This window comes from Acyrthosiphon pisum, chromosome A3 (genome assembly GCF_005508785.2).
Source record: "Acyrthosiphon pisum isolate AL4f chromosome A3, pea_aphid_22Mar2018_4r6ur, whole genome shotgun sequence".
Taxonomy (NCBI): Eukaryota; Metazoa; Arthropoda; class Insecta; order Hemiptera; family Aphididae; genus Acyrthosiphon; species Acyrthosiphon pisum.
The window spans coordinates 26,169,552-26,190,613 of record NC_042496.1 but is presented as its reverse complement, the minus strand read 5'-3'; the positions used below and the strand labels follow the sequence as shown (position 1 = coordinate 26,190,613).

The 21,062-nt window shown below is 31.6% G+C and overlaps 1 protein-coding gene across 1 annotated transcript in view; it reads right to left on the bottom strand.

Moving 5' to 3' along the window:
• Nucleotides 1–13,208: 13,208 nt before the first annotated feature.
• LOC100165267 (death-associated protein kinase related) overlaps nt 13,209–21,062 on the bottom strand; it is a 55,780-nt gene continuing 47,926 nt past the window's right edge. The window contains exons 4-6 of the mRNA XM_001942481.5: nt 16,679–16,854; nt 16,376–16,555; nt 13,209–15,007 (exon numbers count right to left, since the gene is read on the bottom strand). Coding sequence (XP_001942516.1) covers nt 13,627–15,007; nt 16,376–16,555; nt 16,679–16,854 — 1,737 coding nt within the window. The 3' untranslated portion in view covers nt 13,209–13,626. The remainder of the gene's footprint in view (nt 15,008–16,375; nt 16,556–16,678; nt 16,855–21,062) is intronic.

The following is a 21,062-nucleotide window of genomic DNA, read 5'->3' as shown; positions in this document are numbered from 1 at the left end:
ATGCATATTTCCGTGATCAAATGTCCGTAATAATAATAACATTTTATAAAATTCCCGATACCTTTATAAAGTGTATTATAACCAGTCACTCTAACCAGTAATCAGTTGATCAATAAATAAGTTTTAATTTTCAAGCATTTTAGTGTGTTTATGTTGAAGTTGATGGAATTAGATCAAAAAACAATATTTCTAAATCTGAAGATAGCCGCCAGGCGGCAAATTTGAATACAAGCTCAATTGGTATATTTACCGTAAAATATAAGAGACGCAATTGGTATATTGACCCTAAAATACAAATTTTGTTTTGGCGTAATTGGTCCATGCCCACCATATGGATAAAAGCGAAGGTTTTAACATAAAATTTAATGTGAGCCATGCATATACCTATATTTTGTACGAGCATTATTGCACAATGCACAGCTTTGCCAATTACCTAAAGTACTTACAGGATGATTCATTTAACCTGCTATTATTCAGTTAATTCTGAAACATATACAAGTAATGTTAATTCTATACCTATGACCTATGACATTTAAATTATCTTATCTTTTACAATTTGGTTTTGCAAAACATGTAATCTCTTATATAGTTACCTACTTAAACGTGAAATGAGCTTTGACTAATGACTAATCTCAGAAACTAATGGACTGATTGTAATAAAAGTTATATCAAAAGGATTCCTTGAGACTCGTAGGGTGTTTTAATAAGCTTATTTTCCAATCCATATATATAAGTTTTTATAGGGTAACTGAATTTCGTTTTAGATTACGATAATCGAATAATAGCTAGAATTTCCATTGGTGACATAATAATAAAATTGTGATCATTATAGATGAGGAAAAAAAGGCTATTTATTTTAGATATTTCATATTATATTTTAATATTTTGGATTTATGATTAGTGGCTTAATGTAATTAATCTATATCAATTATTAGCTATTAATAGCATGTATTATAAAAAAAAACTTGTAAAATACCTTGTTCAATATTATTAATTGTTTGATTATTAACAAAATGTTTCCGTATGAATAACGATGTATAAAAATAGTTTCATAATGTGATTTTTAGTATGATAATTTTATAAGTATAATATACTTACGATTAAAAAAAAAAAATAATAATGCTTGATAGAAGGTAGTATTAGTATATAATATTTACAGCATTCGAAGAAAACGCGTCAACCGGGAAAATATTATTTATAAGAATTATTAATGACGTTTTTTATATATATAGTTTCTTTCGCATAACGCATGACGCATTATAATTATGAATTATTATGTACTATTTTAGGTATAATTTATCTTAATTACACAATAATTAACTTATGCGTATGGTATTCAGAATAATATATTTTATTTTCGTTATATACTGTGAACTCAAATCCAAACAGTTAATATTCAATAAAAGTATCACAAATTAGGATGAACTCAAAAATATTCGAACCTCAAATAGGTACCTAAATTACCAAAAACTTAATAAATAACCGGTAAAGAATGGATTCTTTTTAAAAATCTGTATTTATATTAATTGTTTATTTTTTTCGTAACCAAATATAACCGAAGAATATCAAAACATTTCAAATAAAACAAAATTAATTATGATTAAGCATCATCTATAAGAAAATGTAATAAATAAAATACGATTAAGTAGTTATATAGTAGTTACAAAATAATAAAATAACAATAACAGTAACAACCATTTTTATATACTAGAACAAAAAACAGAAGTGATCTGGAGTTACTAGTTACTACCTAGTAATGTTTGTATTCACAAACCAGTATGTCCCACTAAATTCAAATTATCGGTTTAAACTTAATATTGGTAACGAAAAAGAATTAATATTTATACTATAATGCTATATAGATAACTCGATAAAGAATAATATAATCTTAATTTGAAAAAAAAAACATATTTAAACCATATTTATTGTTGTAATGCGTTATTAAACATCACATTTTCAAAGTGCTAAATATTTTTGAATACGCGTTATTAACATATTATGTTATGTTAATTGCACAGTTGCACATGCAGATTTTAATATTAAATACATTTGAGCTAATCTAATATTAAAATAATACAATTTACATGTGATTACAACTCAGGTACTTATTTAAATAGGATGTAAAATTCTAAAACACATAAACATAATTGTATGAACACATGTTAATGGTATCAGAAAGCATTGGACAGCAAATAAAAGTGTACTTACTGCATTACATCTGACATCTAATAGGGGAGGACACGGCGCACACCAACTATGCCGGGTGAAAAATAATTGATTAAGCGTGTAAAGAACGAGACGCATCGTCTGATAGGTATACTAGTCAGAACGACGACGTAACGAACGCAACAGTAACAGAAACAACAACTTTTACACATAAAATATGGCATGACACGTCGTCTGTACACGCGGTTTGGGGCTGCACCCAAGTTTTGATCGACTTGTCGACCAATAAACAAAAAAACCACGTTACGTGTCGTTTGACAAGCGCAAAACGATGGCTTGACAAAACACGAGTATGCAAACGTAACGGGACGAGTGATGGACGTCGGGATAAAACCAAACGGCGCCGGACAAAACACGCGGCGAAGTCCAAAGCGCGACGGCGCTGGACAAAACACGCGGTGAAGAGCCAAAGCGCGACGGTACACGAAGTACGCACTAACGGGCGCAAACGTGATGACGAAAAAGTTAGACGTGCGAACGTGCACAATGACGAACTTGAACGGAGTCGGAGTTGGACGAACTGTTTGGTGAACACAGCGGGAGACGCGTTTTGACGGGCCTGGCACAATGGTACTCCAAAAACTGCAGGTGGCCGGCGGTAACTGGTAACACAGCTGTGACCACGATGGTAGGGAAGATGGTCGAATTTGGTAAATATTATTCGTACACAAAACTCTCCTAGAAACAACTGCTGCGCGCAGCGTTAAACGTTCGCTTCCAAGTGAATCTTTTCGACCTCTTCCATATGTGGATTTGCGATCATGCAGGTTTCTGTAGGATTTCCGCTGGCACGGGTGGGACAGTCTTCACTCTTAACTCCATTGTACACGGGTGACTAAAGTCTCAGCTCTGTGGACGACCGGAAATGTTCACGCCGCAACGGTAGCCTGACAGTCGAGGAGATCTTACGATCGACGGCCAAGTCCAGCGCGTCAATCAAGGAGCGAACATGCGGAGGTTTCAGAAATTTTTGGCGTTTCCGCGAGAGCGTCCATCTCTGCAGTCATACGAAAATATGGTACCATTGATGAGGAAATATTCACGATGCTCTGGTACACGGGTGAGTCAATTCTCAACCCTTGTGACGACGGATACTCTCCCCATGTCTGCACCGTTACGGTTATCCCGGCCGTGATCCTACGATCAGCGACCAGATATAGCTTGTCGGCTATACGGATCGATTCTAATTGGCATATTCATACGACCGCTGGCATTTTGAAGTTTCCACGTAGGTATCCATCTCTGTCATGTTATAAATGAATGGTGAAAAGGAAATTACGAACCGTTTTTAGTTTAAAAAATATACTGTTGAACCGTCGTATGACTTTAAATTTAAAAACCCACGGTGGATTGCTGACACGTCGTTGTGTGGCTGCAAAGTGAAGCGGCAATAGTATTTTTTGTGTGCAAAAAAGTGTGAAGTCGAAAATCATATTTTAATTTATAGCAAGTCATTCATCATCGAAATTCAGGATTCTAATTATTATACCAGCTGTCGTGTGAATATCGAAACTTGTCCTGTGGATTCTTACGAATATAGTGAGCTATAAATATTAACAAAAAATTTCAAAACGTTCATTTTTTTTATCGAGGGGGCTGGAAGACTGTTGACCATTTACGACTATTTTTGTATATTTTTTTCTTTTTTTCTTTTTTAATCATCAATCGACAATCATTTTATCTGCTGTTCGTGAATCTAGAATAAAAAATTCTTAGAATGAAGATCTTTTCCAGCTTTTGCTTCTAAATCAACTTGTGTTTAATTAAATAAAAATATATTTATTATTAGAATCACTTTTACTCTTCACTTTCTGTTAGTTTAATAATTTATATATGATATAATTTATATATATTTGAGTTTTTCTCAGTGAGGCCCAGTAATCATTCGATATAAATTAAAAAAAAAAAAAAAAAAAATATGAATAATTTATTCATTATTGTTTGGATATATTAATTTTCTTTAAGTATTCCTAGAAATCTTGCTATCAATATATTGTATATTGTATTGGTACATGGTTGTATATTACCAACGTAAGGTTTGATACTTGTCATAATAAAACCATATTTTGTCAGTTTGATTAACATTTTAGACCATCCATCACACACGTCATATTAATAATAAAATAATGCATGTACCCAGTGGCACCGAACGCGTATTTTTTATGGGGCGGTTCGCCCCAGTGTTTGCTTTGTGATAGTTCAATTTACAATATAATCATGTGGGTGGTGGGTGGTGGTGGTAACTAATTTTATACTTTGGCCCACCAAATGAAAAACAAGTCGGCGCCACTGCATGTACCTATGTCGAAAATATTATAATTGATAATAATATGGTCAATGACCATTCTGTTTTAAAAATATGTTTTCGAGGCCAACAACTGTAAAATAATTTTGGGCCAATTCTATACATACACATTTTTTCAAGAATATTACGTCCGTGCTAACATCTGCAAGAAAACAAACAGAACAAAATAATAAATGAAACAGGTGTAAATACAATTATTATACCTTTTAACCTTCAATTACACGTAAAAATCTTATTTTATTGCAAGCGTACGCCGCATGCTTTCGAAACGTTGTGACCAAACGCGTTTGTGATTTTCATATTCTAATAAAACTAATTAACATTATAGTATTTAATATTACGTACTTTAACACGCTAATAGTTATCAAGTAAATCACTTATGTTTCACAATATAATACACCTAAATGTATCTTGTATAATATTGACCATTATCATTATTATAGCAGTTTATTTGGTAAAATGTTGATTTTAAAGCTATCACAGACACAATTTGAGGAGTACCTACTAAGATAAATAAAATAAACATTATTAATTAATTATTTTTTGCGAGAATGAGCTTCTCACCTCTGACCTCTCTCTCTTTACCCTATAAATAATGCCAACGAATGCTGAATCTACTTATAGTAATTTGGTATAATACATTTTCGACTTCAGTGAATACTTTCAGCAATATTTTCATATTTAATTTTCTAATATTTGCATTTTAAAATGCTACAAAATTAAGTCTTATATAAAAAGTTTACTCATCTAATCTATATAATTGTATATAAAAACAATTCTGCATGTGTGATAGCCAACTTCAAAAATCGATTTCCTAATTTTGTAATATCTACCATTAATATTACATTTATGTAATACATTTGGTATAACTAAAGAATAATATCAACTAACACTGTGAACAATTATTAAATTATTTTCTAATTGTTGACATAAGTGTTGTGGGTAGGTACATGAATGGTAATTATGAATAACATGCTTAATTCATGGACATACCTATTACCTATACGGCTATACTTTTATACGCACGTGCTGACGTGACGTGTGTGTGTGTGTTTGTGTGTATGTGTATGCGAGAGTCAGTGTTTTTATATTACCTACTTTTTCTTATACCCGTTTATATTACCTACTTTCTTATACCCGTTTGATCAAACAACAACGCATGTACATTGTATAAAAAATAATATAATTTTTGCCAATTACGTACTTATATGCACTCAGATTATTTCGACATCTTCATAATAATAATATGTGCGATGTCGTCAAAGTTGTTGTGACGAACGTATCTCAGGACCTTAGTCCTTACGAATATGATGTATGCTTTAATATTTTGAATATCTGTATAATTGTTGAGAAAAATGTAAATATAATCAAATATACCTCACCATATGTGTGATGATGGTGATAGTTGATCAATTAATTTGAAACAATTTTTATCTGCGATGCATGAATAATAATATATCTAATATTAATATTCATCCAGCCTCGTAAATATTCTTCAGCCTTTATATAATCTCTATAACCGCCGGCCTGTTGATCAGTCTTTTTGTATCTTGCATACTAATTTACTATTGTATTTACTAATATATTTTATATTTGGTTAATCGTTGTCTTCTTTTTTGCCTAAACTTATTATAAGTTATAACCATAGATAATACATATTTATATACTATCTATGGTTATATTAATAAATAATATGATTGATTGTCCAACATTACTGCAAAAAATAAATTTTAAAATAAATACAATAAACTACCGATCCTCAAATTTATTCTACACAAAACATTCAACTAAAAATTATATGCAAAATTCTCCATCCAATATTTTAATGTCCGCAGGTAACTCAATAAAAAATATTGATTTTTTTTGTAATTCTTTAAATATGTTTATGGCAAATGTTTTAAGAAATACATTACAAATTAGGTACCTACTATAATAGTTCAATAGAAGCATAATAAATATCTCGTTTTTATTTCATCTTATTTTTTATTTTATAAATTTAAATATTATAATGTATGATATTAATACTAAATAATACCTATTTCTTCTTTTATTATTATTACTATTATTATTCTTATTATTTATATTATTATTATTGTTATATATAAATCACCGAAAATGTATTTAGATAATATAATATTATATACATATTATTATAGAAAAAAAAAACTGTAATTGGAATTTATTTCCGTAATAAAGAAAATATTATTATTATTATTATTATACCCATATACCTATGCCAGGTGATTATTTAATCATTGAACACTCAATATTTCAAATCGTAGAAATAATTTTGAAATAACATTTTTTACATGGTTTCTAGTCGTAAAAAAACAATATTTAAAAAAATAACATATATTTTTTATCCTTGACATTTTTTTAATTATTTAATTTTTTAATGACAACAAACAGTTTTAATTTCATTTTCCAAATCAAAAAATTTTTCTAAGTACTATTCGATACATAAAAATAGAATTTAGGACGAGTAGCTTATGAGTTATAAATACCTATTTTGAGTTTAGATGAGTGGGCTGTAGTGGTACGCGGTTATCCCACAAAATGTTGTATATACATTTTTAAAAAACGTTGTTTTGTGACTAATTGAAACCATGTAAAAAAATATTTTCAAAAACAATAATACTTTTTGAATAAGGAGTGTCTTACGTTAAATGAATCCCCCGGTATATTAAAGTATAAGTATATATATATAATATTATATCATAATATATAATATATTCTACAATATTATATATATTATTCTGATCGACGCAGATGTTAAAGTCAAAGAAACTACAGGTATCTCTGAGTTTGAAGTATGCCCTTGTATATAGGAACAAGATCAACGGATTGCGTATTGATAGGCGTTTTATAGTAAAATAATAATTATATTTTAATTGTTGAATCATCCTCTTAAATCGAGTTTCTCATTACACGTGTGCTCCTCACGCGATTGTTAATAATATTTAAAATTATAAAATCGCAGTTTTTATTTTTATTTCATTTTTTATTTGCAGTAGTATCATTTTCCACACGAAATCAACCTCTCATTATTATTATTAATTAACGTTGCGTCGTTGACATCTGTTGTGTGCCTGTATTATATTTTATAGCTATATGAAAATATCTTTTTATACGCGTATAATAACGATTCGACATCGTCTGTTCCGCAAAATTACCAAGACGTCACTATGAATTCATAAATAAATTATGATGCACGAGATCTGTCATTGTGCAAAGAAATATTCTATGGAATTTAATGAATTGGTTTTTCTGTATAAATCGCCTAGATTTGCTATGCTATTAGAACATTATACTTTACATTTTTTACATTATAATGAGTTTCAATTTTAAACTATTTTGAGTAGGTATAACAGGTGTGATTAATATAATTTTTATTATCTGATTTTGAACTACTCGTATGTCGGCATTAAACTTGTAAGCAATTAACTTTTTTCTTTTGTCGGCATGCAATTCAAAATCACCGAATTCCCTGATAATACTAGGTATATATTTTACTTATAAAGTCGTCACGTCAGCTTATATAGTTATACCTGATTACTTAAATTTTCATTTTTCTGAAACAGATAGCCAGAGAGGAATATTGTACCATGCATAACTACTTACTTAACCTTATCTTGATAACACAAATCTTTTGCATACGTGCGTAGCCCTAAAAAGGTGACCCACCCAAAATTATGCCTACCCACTCACAAAAGATATTATCAACTTATTTATCATTGTCGTTACAATATAATACTTGGATTTAATGTAATAATAATAATATACTTATATTGTACAATCAGGACTGGAAAACGATGCGGGAAAAATGTCGGCGCAATATGGAGTAGGTACACGCTTTTCGTAAATGTATAATATCATATTAATATAATATTATAGTGTCCCCATTTTAGACGCCTGTTTACCAAATCAACCAAAGTTAAATCTTAAATGTGTAGTTCATGAACGTCCCGTCAAATATAATAATATATCAACAAAATATGTTATTAAACAACTAAAAATACGCGTCGCAACCTACGACCTAAAACCGCAACCATAAATAAAAGTGATTTACTGAGGTAATAAAATAATAATAAGAGACTTAACAAAATTGTTTTTGAAATAGGTACTAGATGTAGCCATGTAGGTACTTCAAAGTGTGCACCAACGGGCAAGCGCTAAGGTGAAAAATAAACATATTCGTTTGTATCGTTGTCCCTCGTTTATATTGCAGAGGAGAGAGAGAGGTGGGTTTTATCATATTATAACTTGTAAATTCTTTAATTTTATTATAAATACTTTAAATAGCTTATAGCCATAATATATCTAATGTGTAATGTTCATAATTTGTTTTTCCTATATTATAATATACGTAAATTGTATTATTTTGTTGTGCAAATTAAATGAGTGGTCGGGTACAGTGGCGCAACTAGTAAAACTGGCATCCCAGTGTCACTGTTAATGAAAGGACTCTAATTTATGATAATTTTAGTTTTTACACTTATCCTTTTAAACAAAAATTGTGACTAATAAGATTCTAATATGATTTATGATATAAATGTTTTTATATGTTTTTATAAATGGCTTAATTTTAACTTAAGCTTAAATTTTTTCGCATTAAAGACATATATGATGTGAAAAATCTTTCGATATATTATTGTATTATTTATTTTTTTTATGAACATAAAAACATCAGCTACTAGGCCATTAGTTATTATTATACATTTGTTTTATAAATGGCTTAATTTTAACTTAAGCTTAAATTAGGATATATAATTAGATTTCATTAAAAAAATTGATGATTTGTTGTTATTTAATAATTGATTGGTGAACAGGTTGTAAGGCTTCACTTAATTGATATGGTATGTGGTGTTTGATTCTTGAGTCTACGTATTTAAAACATTTAGTTAATATGTGTTTGACACTTGACAGTGAACTCCACAACACGTGAATACATGATTCATATATTGAGGAGGGTATTTTTCCGTATTGTATTATTAATTATAATATTATACATATACATAAGTATTAAAATTACACTTTTAAGTATTGGTTTAAATCTATTATTTTTGTATTAGTTATAATTATTGCAAAACCATAAAAATATGCTTCGTTAGATAATATATTGAACATCGATCGGCGGTAAATTGGTACCTAGATAACATTTTTTCGAAAATGAGTATTTTTTGGAACTAATAGAATAGGTATGTTGATGGCTATTTCAATATAAATTTTAATTGTTTTTTTAATTTTGTGGTGGGAGGATTCCCGATGAATTTCAAAACTAATCTAGATAGTTTAAGTTATCGTTGAGTAACAATTTTGGAAAAAAGAAAATTATAAAAATGTCAGTTTTACTTGTAATGTGATAGAAAGTTGATTTAGAGCGACGTTTATGTTACTTTTAACTTATGAGCTTATTTTTACCAATCAAAATGGGTTTAACATATTATTTAAATGGCGTTCTATGACACAATAAATCACAGAGGATATGTGTTAGAATAAAATAAATTATTTAATTTCGTATATCTAGTAAAACCTATAATTTATAGTGGCTGGCTTTAAACGGAAATGCATATTATAGGCAATTTAATCATCGGATAAATTGAAATTTGCACAACTGTTTATTTCTTTGGAAAGGATGTGTGCAATGGATAAAGGATTGTTGAAAAGTTCTTTGAGTTCTGTCATTTATTTACGAAATCGTGGTTTTTAATAGGCCTAAAATAAATATCTTTTATGATATTAACAAGGTTGATATTTATTTTAAGTTGTTACCAAGTGATAACATTTTTATACAACACATTTCTTTCAAAAATGAATTTATTATTTAACTGATTATACTTCATAATTCTATTTGTATCGATTAAACACATCAAATAAAAAAATCAACATGTTTGGCCTGATTTATGTGGTTTTTCATTTGAGTAAAATAGTTAATTAGAATATTTATTGTAAAAGTTTAAAACCAATACCATTTTCAATAATAATCTATACACTTGTTATTAAAAGTATGTAGTATTATTTATACCAAGTACATAATTAAAATGTTAAATAATAAATATTATTCTGAGTTTATCATTATAGTTTAGTGCAATATCAAAGTCTAAAAATACTCGAATAGTCCTATCACATGTAGTAGAAATACTTCCATTCTATTATTTTTTGACTAAACTTTAGTAATTGAATAAAAACGTGCTCATACTAGATGCATTATATTATTATATATTACTGATAGAAAGTCAAACACAGTTAGTACTGTATAAAGATTTCATTTTTTCAAAAATATTCAGTTTAGCATGAAACACACAACTTTGAAACAAAATGTACTTTTATAACATCGGAGCTTACCTCATAATCGTGTTTCCTATTATATTCATTGATTCAAGTCTTAAGGATACAACAATAATATAACAATATGCTCTGTGCCAAAGTGATTGAGACAAAAAAATAGTTACAGACCATGGATGTCAAAGATATCATGTCAGATATATTTTGTGATAAGACGTTGACAATTTACCGTGGCTCGGCGCATTATATAGGCAATATGGGCACATTTCTGTCGCAGAATAATTTAAAGAGTTTTCTTATAATATTACACTATTTAATATTTATTCAACTCCTGAGTAATTTTTGAAATTCTATAGCCCACATTACCTACATTATCCCACAATAATACAATACTAAATTTATAATTTATAATTTATAAATAGATACATTATTTTAATCAGAAACAAAATATCAAACATTTTTAAATAAAATCTAATTTTTGATAAAATCTTTTAAATATCAATATATCTATCATTCACTAGTATAAAAGCTGGTGTATAGCCATTTCCTTATTAACAGTATATAAATATAAAAATATGTAATACCGTTACCTAAACTACATAAGCGTTCTTAGCTTATTCTAAACGAACAAGCACAACCACTTTTTCAATCTATAGCTTACAAGCATAAATAAAATAAAATATTGTAAGCGATTAAAAATTGTGGAAATTATTTCAACTTTAATTATACGAAAATTATCAAATCACATATACTAAAATTAAAACACCAACATACCCAGATAGAGGCAATTAGCAAAACTAAAAACTCAAAAGAATATTTTTTGATTAGGTACCTACCCATTAGTTATAATGTAAAATAAAAATAAAAATATCATTATAATTTATAACAAACATTCCCCAATATATTATATAATAATGAGAAAATGTATTATAATACCCTCAGTAGGATCACCCTCTCCCAGGTATAATATGCCAATTCATTATTATTGTATACTATTATACAAACATTTATATTTTATTATAGTTAGGCTAGGTTTAACTATTGTTTTAATATTATGTTCAATATACCTAACACATACCTAACCTAATAAGCATAATAAAAATACTCCGAGTGATCAGAACACATCAAGCTTAAAAATTCAAACATGTATTACTTAAATTGAAGTAATTATTTCAGAAACCCGTTAAGTGCAAATTTTAAGATTTCGATAAAACAAAATGTTTTATTTCATAGAACAATAATCTGAACTTAATACATTTTTACCATTTTGGCGTATGAAGGGTTTCTGAAATAATCGCTTCAATTGAGTTCAGAAACAAATTAGTTTTGAAAAATTTGTTTGTGAGCATAACAAAAATCAAAGAAAACAGTGGATCTGTATAATATGTTATATGATAACACTTGCATACATGTAGTATTGTTAATTATGGAGTAGAATAATAAATATAATAATAAAAACAAAATCAATTTATGAATTTTGTTTGGAGCAACGAACCTTGCAGCAAAAATAAAAAAATACTAAATAAAAATTTTTAATGGAATTAGTTCTCAAGAATCTAACTTTTTTTTTATTTAACACAATTGCAAGATATTATGTTTAGTTTAGACTGGTAATAAAAAAGTAAACAATGTTTTCGGTTTAATGATTTTCTTTAATTTTAAATTCAAAAGAGAAAATAATAATCATAATCATACATTATACGATAAAATGACAATACTTAAAACAATGAATTTAAACAAAAATATAACATATTATGAAATAATATATAATATTATTTGTTTAAAAAATCTTATTTTGACTAGCTTTACACAAATTTTAATAAGAACAAATTTGTATTCAATTATTATTTAATACAAAACGTATAAAAGTTAACTTAAATTGGCTTATATATTTATACAATATACAAAAAAAAAAAACAAAGTCTATGTATTATCTTAATAATACATATTTTCTCTAAATTTAATTTTGAATTTTGCTAGATTCAATGTACATATACAAAAAAAAAATAAAACAAAAACGTCTGTATAAATAAATTGGTTGCTTTGTTCAAGATAAATCAATGTATTTTTTTTTTCAAATAACAAACGTTAGAGTTTTAAGTTTTGAGCAATTTATCACATTTTCTCACATAATAATCATTATTCATTTGGAATTATAAATTATTACACACACACACACACACACATATATATATATATATATAATATATATTATATATTATATATTATCATAAAGAGTAGTTAACTAAATTAAAAAAATTATATAAGAAAAAAAAACATATACATGTGCAGATAGTTTTCAAAAATCAGTTCATATTATAAACACAATGCTGACAATATATCATAAATCATAATTTGTTTTCGAATAAGTTAAAAAAAAAAATAATAGTAATAGTAATCATAAACGCGTTTATATAGAGCAGACGGTGCTTGTGAAGAGACTACTAAAATGGGAAAATAGACGAAGAATCGCATATATATACCTATATCATACAAACGTGTTACATTCAACATGTTATTAGTACCTATCATATAATATTTTAATAGTTAACGAGCAGGCTAAAACGCGTATAATTATCAAGTTTCGAGCACGACAGGGGATGAGAGTCTAAACGAATTCGGCGTCCACCACCGTCCGTCGAAGAAAGGTAATAGAAAGACAGCGGCGGCGACCAAATAGACAATAACAATAATAATATTAGTAAAATAAAAAGAAAAATAACCGTGTGATAATAATAATAATAATAATAATAATAACAATAAGGTCGTTGCTGCGGACTAGATGCGGCGGAGGGTCGGGCGGCGGGCTGTCAGAACAGGTCCGACGACGACAGTGGCGACGACGTCGATGACGACGACTTGTCCAGCACCGTTCGGACGGCGGGTCCGGCGCGATGCACCTGCAGTTTGCGTATCCGTGACTGCACCGTTTCGCACTTGAGCTCGCTGCACCGGGCGTATCGGCCGCTGCCGCCGTTGGCCTTGATCTCGCGTATTACCACCACGTTGCCGTTGCGCTCGCGCATCAGTTCCAGGCCCACGCACCGGTTGTCCCGTGGTCCGGCCGCGTTCGTGACACCGCCACCGGTCTTGTCGTCGAACACCCGGAGTCGGGCGGCCGGACGGCAGTCACCGCACCCGTTGGCGAATTGCGACATGGCTCGGGCCACAGCACCGCTGCACTCCTTCGGCCATTTTCTACGATCTCCGCCGGAAGTGTCCCAGACGTTGAAACACGACGCGGACATTTTTCCCATCCTCCGGGTTTGCTGCAACAGGTCGGCGGATGACGAACGACACCACGACGACGACGAAGAGGAAGACGAGGAGGATGAGGATGATGAGGATGACGGATGGTCCAGCGAGTCTTCCAGCGATATGATGCTGGACCGGTCGCTACTCGAATCGATTGAGAACTCACTGACGGTGTCACTGCTGCAGTCACTCACCGACGAGGTGTCGGCGCTGCTGCTGTTCGGCGTCGACGACGTTGACGGTGCCCGCGGCCGGTGGTGGTATTCCGGGTGGTGAAGTAGCTGAGATGACGGTGAAGGCGGCGGCGACGGTTCGTCCACCACGTAAACCCTGCGGAACGTAAACGGCACCATGTCACGGCCATCGACACGCGCCAGTCCTCCGACGGGCATGGTCTGCGTGCCGTTGGCGCGGCTCAGGGTCCGGCATGATGTGGTGTTGACGGCCGTGGTGGTAGGTGGAGGCGACGGATTTGATCCATTGACCATAAATTCGCAGCTGTCGGCCAGTTCACGGTCCAATCGCCTGACCAGTGACTCCATGTTGTCCTTGAAAGACTTGCGCCGAGACGCGCTCATCGCTGGTACGGGCGAGTTGTCGCAGCTCTTGGTCAGGGCGGCAAACTTTTTCTGTTGTTGTTGGTGTTGGTGATGTGGTTGTTGTTGGTGTTGGTGATGTGGTTGTTGTTGTTGGTGGTGGTGTTTGACGGCGGTCGTCACGGGGGTGCTGGTAGCGGCAGTGACGCGGTCTACGACGTCTGACAGAGCGTTGGTCACTATTGCGCAGATCGACGAATCGGACGCGTTGCTGCTGCTGCTGCCGCCGCCGTCCTGTCCACTAAATATCCTCGAAGGCGTCGTACACGTCAACGTTGTCATCGTCAACGTTCTGTGAAACCAACCGTGTTCCAAGCAGTCCTTGGCAGTGAGGCGATCCCTGAAAATAATCATATTATATTAGGAGGTGTATCGGATTTTCATTATCATGGTTTAAGAATAATTCTTATGTGGATTGAAAATAACTTTCGCAGTTTTCTCGAAATGTTGCCCCCTTTACTGTGCAGACGTATGCGGACCGGTTTAGATAATATAATATAGGGATCAGCGTTGTTAACGCAGTACGCACACTAATTGAAAAGGAAAATCGACGACATTTGCAACTGACAGCACACGCAATAATGTTGGAAATATTTAAGTAGATTAAAATATGACCACCTCTGTTCAAGGACGAGTATAATATAATATAGGGATTATTTTAAAGCCAAAAGTTGTGTAGTACCTACATATATACCTACAATATAATAGAAACGATATAAATTAACAACAGATATTAAATTGAATATTTCAACGATATTCCACAAATTAATTTTTAGAATAGAATAAGATTTGAAATTTTAATTTACTATCGTGAAAAAACTTCTGTGAGTCAATAACATATTATTATATTATATACATCGAATAATTTAAAATAAGAACAATATTTGGAACATAGAAATATATATTATATTATAATATTACAGTTACGATATCATCGTCAAAGCCAATTTTGACAATTCCTCATAAAAACAAAACTAATAACTCATATAATATGTCATGTCAAGTCGATTCTAGGTATTAAGAGAAAATCCTATCGGAACAAATCGATGACTGCTATGTTCCGTAACGTATTATTTTATTCCCATTAGACGCGCTTTTAATTGGTCAATTATCTATAATATTATTGCTTTGGTGTTGCAATTGGGTTAAAACGTCTTTTCCACGGAATATTATCTATATATACAGAACAGGTAGGTACATACTTACTCAAAATCGTATTTAAAACGAAAAATAATATTTCCAATCAAATCGTCGCACTTATTGATAGTTACATAACCCCTGGGAGTAAACTATAATGATATTATGTATATTATGTGTATAATATATATAACCGAACATACGTGAACGGATACTAATAATCAATAATTACGTGTATCTCTCTACTTCAAATATTGTAACTGGTTGGTCGTATCACGTATATCATCGAAAACAAAAACGGATGCGTATATAATATTTATTATAATATTATGTGTTACGGAAGAGTTCACCGCAGGTTAATATATAATATTATGGGCGTGTTATATACCTATGGGATACGACCAAAATGTTTTTCTTCTCAAATCGACAATATTATTATTGCCGAGGTGTACACCATACCTGTTATTATCTATTTTTTTTACTTTCTAGGCGCATCGCGCTGATTAAAAATTAACATCGATCACAACAACATATTATTTTATATTACTTATATGCACCCCGGACAACTCACCTTGGGTTTTTCACCATCAGCTTCTTCATGAGATCAATAGCATCCTCAGATATATCCTGAAATAGATCTTCAGGAAAATCGAGTTTGCATTGTGATATATTGCAGAACGTTTCCTGTTTGGTGTCGCCGCCAAACGGCGAGCATCCGGTCAACAGTACGTACAATAGGACTCCAATGGACCTGCGAAGAATAACGATACATTATAGTGGATAATCGGTGAATACAAATCTTACATAATAATATCGCATAATGGCTTAAAAACGTTATAATATTGTGATGGATGGCATCGCATGTATTCCTTACCACATATCGGTTTGCACGTCGATTGGTTCGTAGTTTAGCACTTCGGGGGCCACGTAGTCGGGTGTGCCAAGTATTTCTCGCACGTCGGCCCCTTCGCTGAGGTACCTGGATATGCCAAAGTCGCATAGTTTTACATCACAGTTTGGGAAGTCGGCAGTCAATACAAGGTTTTGTGGCTGCAACGCACAATTACAGTCAATATTATTATATTGTATTTTAATATATAATATAGCAATTGATAGTGGCGAATTATATTAAATAAAAAATCATCTGGGCGGTGTATTTAAAATAATAATTAAAAACGTAAGCGTTGGTCAAATCAGTTGATAACTACAATTTCAAACCTTTGTTTTTCAATTAACCTAAACTTTTTTGAAAATTTAATCACGGATAAACGTTAAATCATATTTTAAATTATTGCAAAATATATAATAATTTAATGCATCACAACGACAAGGATACAAAGCCGTCTGCGGTAGTTTTATTTGGTAGCAGTAAGCACGCTGTTATTTTATAATTTTACATCGGTGGTTTCAGATTTGCGAAAGCGCATTTATTTCAGTCGATGCAAAATGACTCCGTATCAAAAACCTAAAAATATGTTATATTAATTGTCAATTTTATTTTGAACTAATTCCTAGAGCGGACGACCCGCACACTTTTCGTCAGCTGCTTCATCGATTGCGTAACGCTATACAAACACTAATAAAACTATAAAAGTATTGGTTTTTTCTGCACATTCTATCCTAAGAAGTAATTAAATTGTTAATAGCACACACTGTATACTATTTAGGAGCATTATTGAAAATACCATATTTCACAAACGATAGCAGAAAACACATTGTGCAAGACCTATGGGCGAGGACGATTAAAATATAAATTATATAATCACAGTGTGTGCAATTTCTACGGTGCGAATCGTTAAACAATCGAAATTGATGTGCATGATCGCCGCGTTTAAAATAGACTTGTTTGATAATAGAGAAAAAAGGCAAGAATCTATCGGGTACGAGAAAAAAAGCGAACGGTCGATACGTTAATCAGCTAAAGACGAACTCTGTCAGATTTGTCTTGTCAGAAAACGCGATTCCTACTACAGTCTTACAGATCACGTTAGCGACGGTCGTTGTTTTCGTTAATACTTACACTGTTATTGTCATTATATTTTAGTGGTGGCGTGGTTATATTGATTTTCGTAATATATTTATGATATTATATTATTATGTTTTGTACTCGACACACGCCGCAAGAAACAAATCCGACGAGTTTTTACCAATTTATTTCCGAACCAATTTACTGCATGCGCTACGATAATATAGTACGTATATACGATGACCGTAAAGTACTTTAATTTTCATTTCTTGCGTGAGCGCCGTAAGTATAATATATATCGCGTTTTGAAACGCATTATGCACAGACGCACAGAGTCATCTACCGACGCCATCTTTACTTGCGTGTACGGTGTACCTACCCGACCGAACGAGGAAATCGAAGACGAGAGATCACCGTAACTATATTATAACACTGAGCAGTTTGCGGATGATGGAAGATTGCGATTATCAATATAATTATGGCATTACATACCTAGCAGTTATCTGCATAGGGCCACGCTGATCAGTTTTTTGATCGCATAAGAATACGACATGTTTTTTTTAATGATTGCGAAGACCAAAGACGGTTTTTGACGACAGTTATAAGACCGATAAAAAGATATAGAGCGAGCGTCCGTCCACATATTTATTAAAATAATATTATATCTATAAATTATATTGTTGTGGTATAACAATATAATTATTTAACTGTAGACGTTCCGGACGAAAATAATAATAGATGTAATATTATATTACAGAGCCACGTAGTACATAATATTATACACGAGACTACATAACAGCTAATCTGACCGTCAATAATTAAAAACTGATAATAATAATCAAAATGTTGTCATTGTCCATTGTTATAAAATGTTACAAAGCTATTGCCCATAGGCTACAAGTGGCAAATCTTGTCATATTATTATATTATAGTACTATCATATTGGTCGATTCTTTTAACAGTGAACCAATAACTCGAAAAGTATTTAAGTTTTTCAAAATATATTTTTTTTACATTGTTTAAAATCTTTACAAAATAAAATTTTTTAACATTGTATAAGTTGACCAATTCCGATTCAACGACGTCAATTCCTATAAGATCATAAAATCGTGATAATCTGTTGCAGTACAGACGTCAGGACTCAGGAATCTGTCTAAAACTTTATAAAAATAATGTGCGATAATTAAATGGTATTTTCTTGAAATATGCTAGTCAATACTTTAAATAGAAGACTGTCGGTAACGATAAATAAATTAATCCATCAAATCATAAAGGCCTTCTAATAATATTATAATTTATAACCAAACACGGCCGCTTACGCCTCAAACGCCAACTCGCAAAAACTGAACAAAACGCTGTATCAACAATACGTATTATACGCGAGCTGTGATTTAAACATGTTGAAACCCGAAACGTCAAGACTTCCACGTGTTATGATATCTGAATGTACTCGAATACTTACATATTTTTAGAAACGGTCAGGCATCTGGGAAAGTTTACATATAAGGTGGAGACGCCGTTATACCGACTATATAATATTATATTGCTGTATTGTAGTGACACTACTGACACTACTGTTTTCTAGCAATCCAGTCCGAATTCCAGACACACTGCGCAAACCTGTCGTCGGCGCTCGAGTTTTTGTTTTAATTGCTTTCTCGGACGAAAAAACCCATCGGAGCGTGAATATTAAAACATGAGAACCAGGATGCGTCATTAATGGGCAGTACTTCCAACGTCGCACATATATATATATTCGAACCCCGACAACAATGCGTATATACCAATCGCTTGCCCGCACATTAAATTATTATATTAACATAGCTGCATCGCAGGACTGAGCTCATATCCTGCCACAGTTCTCACCGGTAATGCCAGGTATATAATATGTATAAAATAGGGAAGGAATAGGAGAATACGCTGCACCGGTCTGCAACTGATTTTTTCTACCAAAATAATATGTCCTTGTTCACGCTTAATATAATAATACACTGTATACAAGCACAGAAGACTGAAATTATTTAATGAATTGGGATTTAATAAATTTGTTCAGTGCCTAGAATATTAACTCGTTCACGCCGTACATTTTTGTCGACAATCCCGAATAAATGATAATCACCACTCACCAGTCTTATTTGAATCTTATAAAAACCAATACATCTTTTATAACACACAATCACATCCATTGTGTACAAACACGAACAATTTACTATCATTGGCGAAGAAACGGGAAAGATTTTTTAAGGATATGCGCGACTGTAATGATAGTGTTTTTCATGTTATAATGATGGTGTACGAGGAAAATTAATTTATGGTGGCGCAGATCTCTTATTGCGTGCGGTTAATTAACAAAACAAATAACGGACAATTAACGCGACTTGACAACTAAAATGTCGACCTAACCAACTGCACTGCGGACGTTAATCTACGAGTCGCTTTTCTTGTGTATGGTTGGAAGAGGATATAACTATATATTCGTGTGATAATTTAAAAGAAAATAACTGAAAAATGTATACATTATTGTACTAATAGCCATATTAACGTATATACAATATTAATTAATACAGTATTCGAACGATTACAAAAACCTTTCAAAGTCTTATTTAGTACCTATTTATTATTAATTTATTATTAATCATCGAATAAGAGATTATAGAAGTTTAAAAGTTTTTGTCTGTTAGACACGCCAATTAGAGCATAATGGTCTTGGGAACATAAACGTCTGTAATTAATGACTATTAAAATTATGGGTATTCTTTCGATACACATTTCCCAGGAAATACTAATTGATTTGTAGTGTTCATTTAAAAAGCAATGAAACGAATAGTTTCTCATAAGAATCATAGGTACACACGATAATAATAATAATTATATAAAACAAAAAGCAAAGCCGCGTAAAATATAATAACAATTAAAAGTCCTATACACACATTCTTCGGATTTTTTATCGATACTTATAAAATATATAAAATGCAGTTAAAATAACATTTATTCAATACTACACTGCAAGCTGCAGTTATTTGTGAGATAATTCGACTTGTCGAATAACGACAAGTTTTTTACCAGTTTCCGGCATTAATAATATTTTCAGTCGAAAATCGAGTTATATACTACGTATGAATACATATTTATAACACCACATTGTCTCTTACTGTGAGGCTTATGGATGTCATTTGTACACACACACACACACACAATACACATTTCAACAACCTCATTCATCACAACATACTGCACCAGTCCCACACATATATTGTAATAAGAATATTACACTGATGCAGACAAAAGAGTG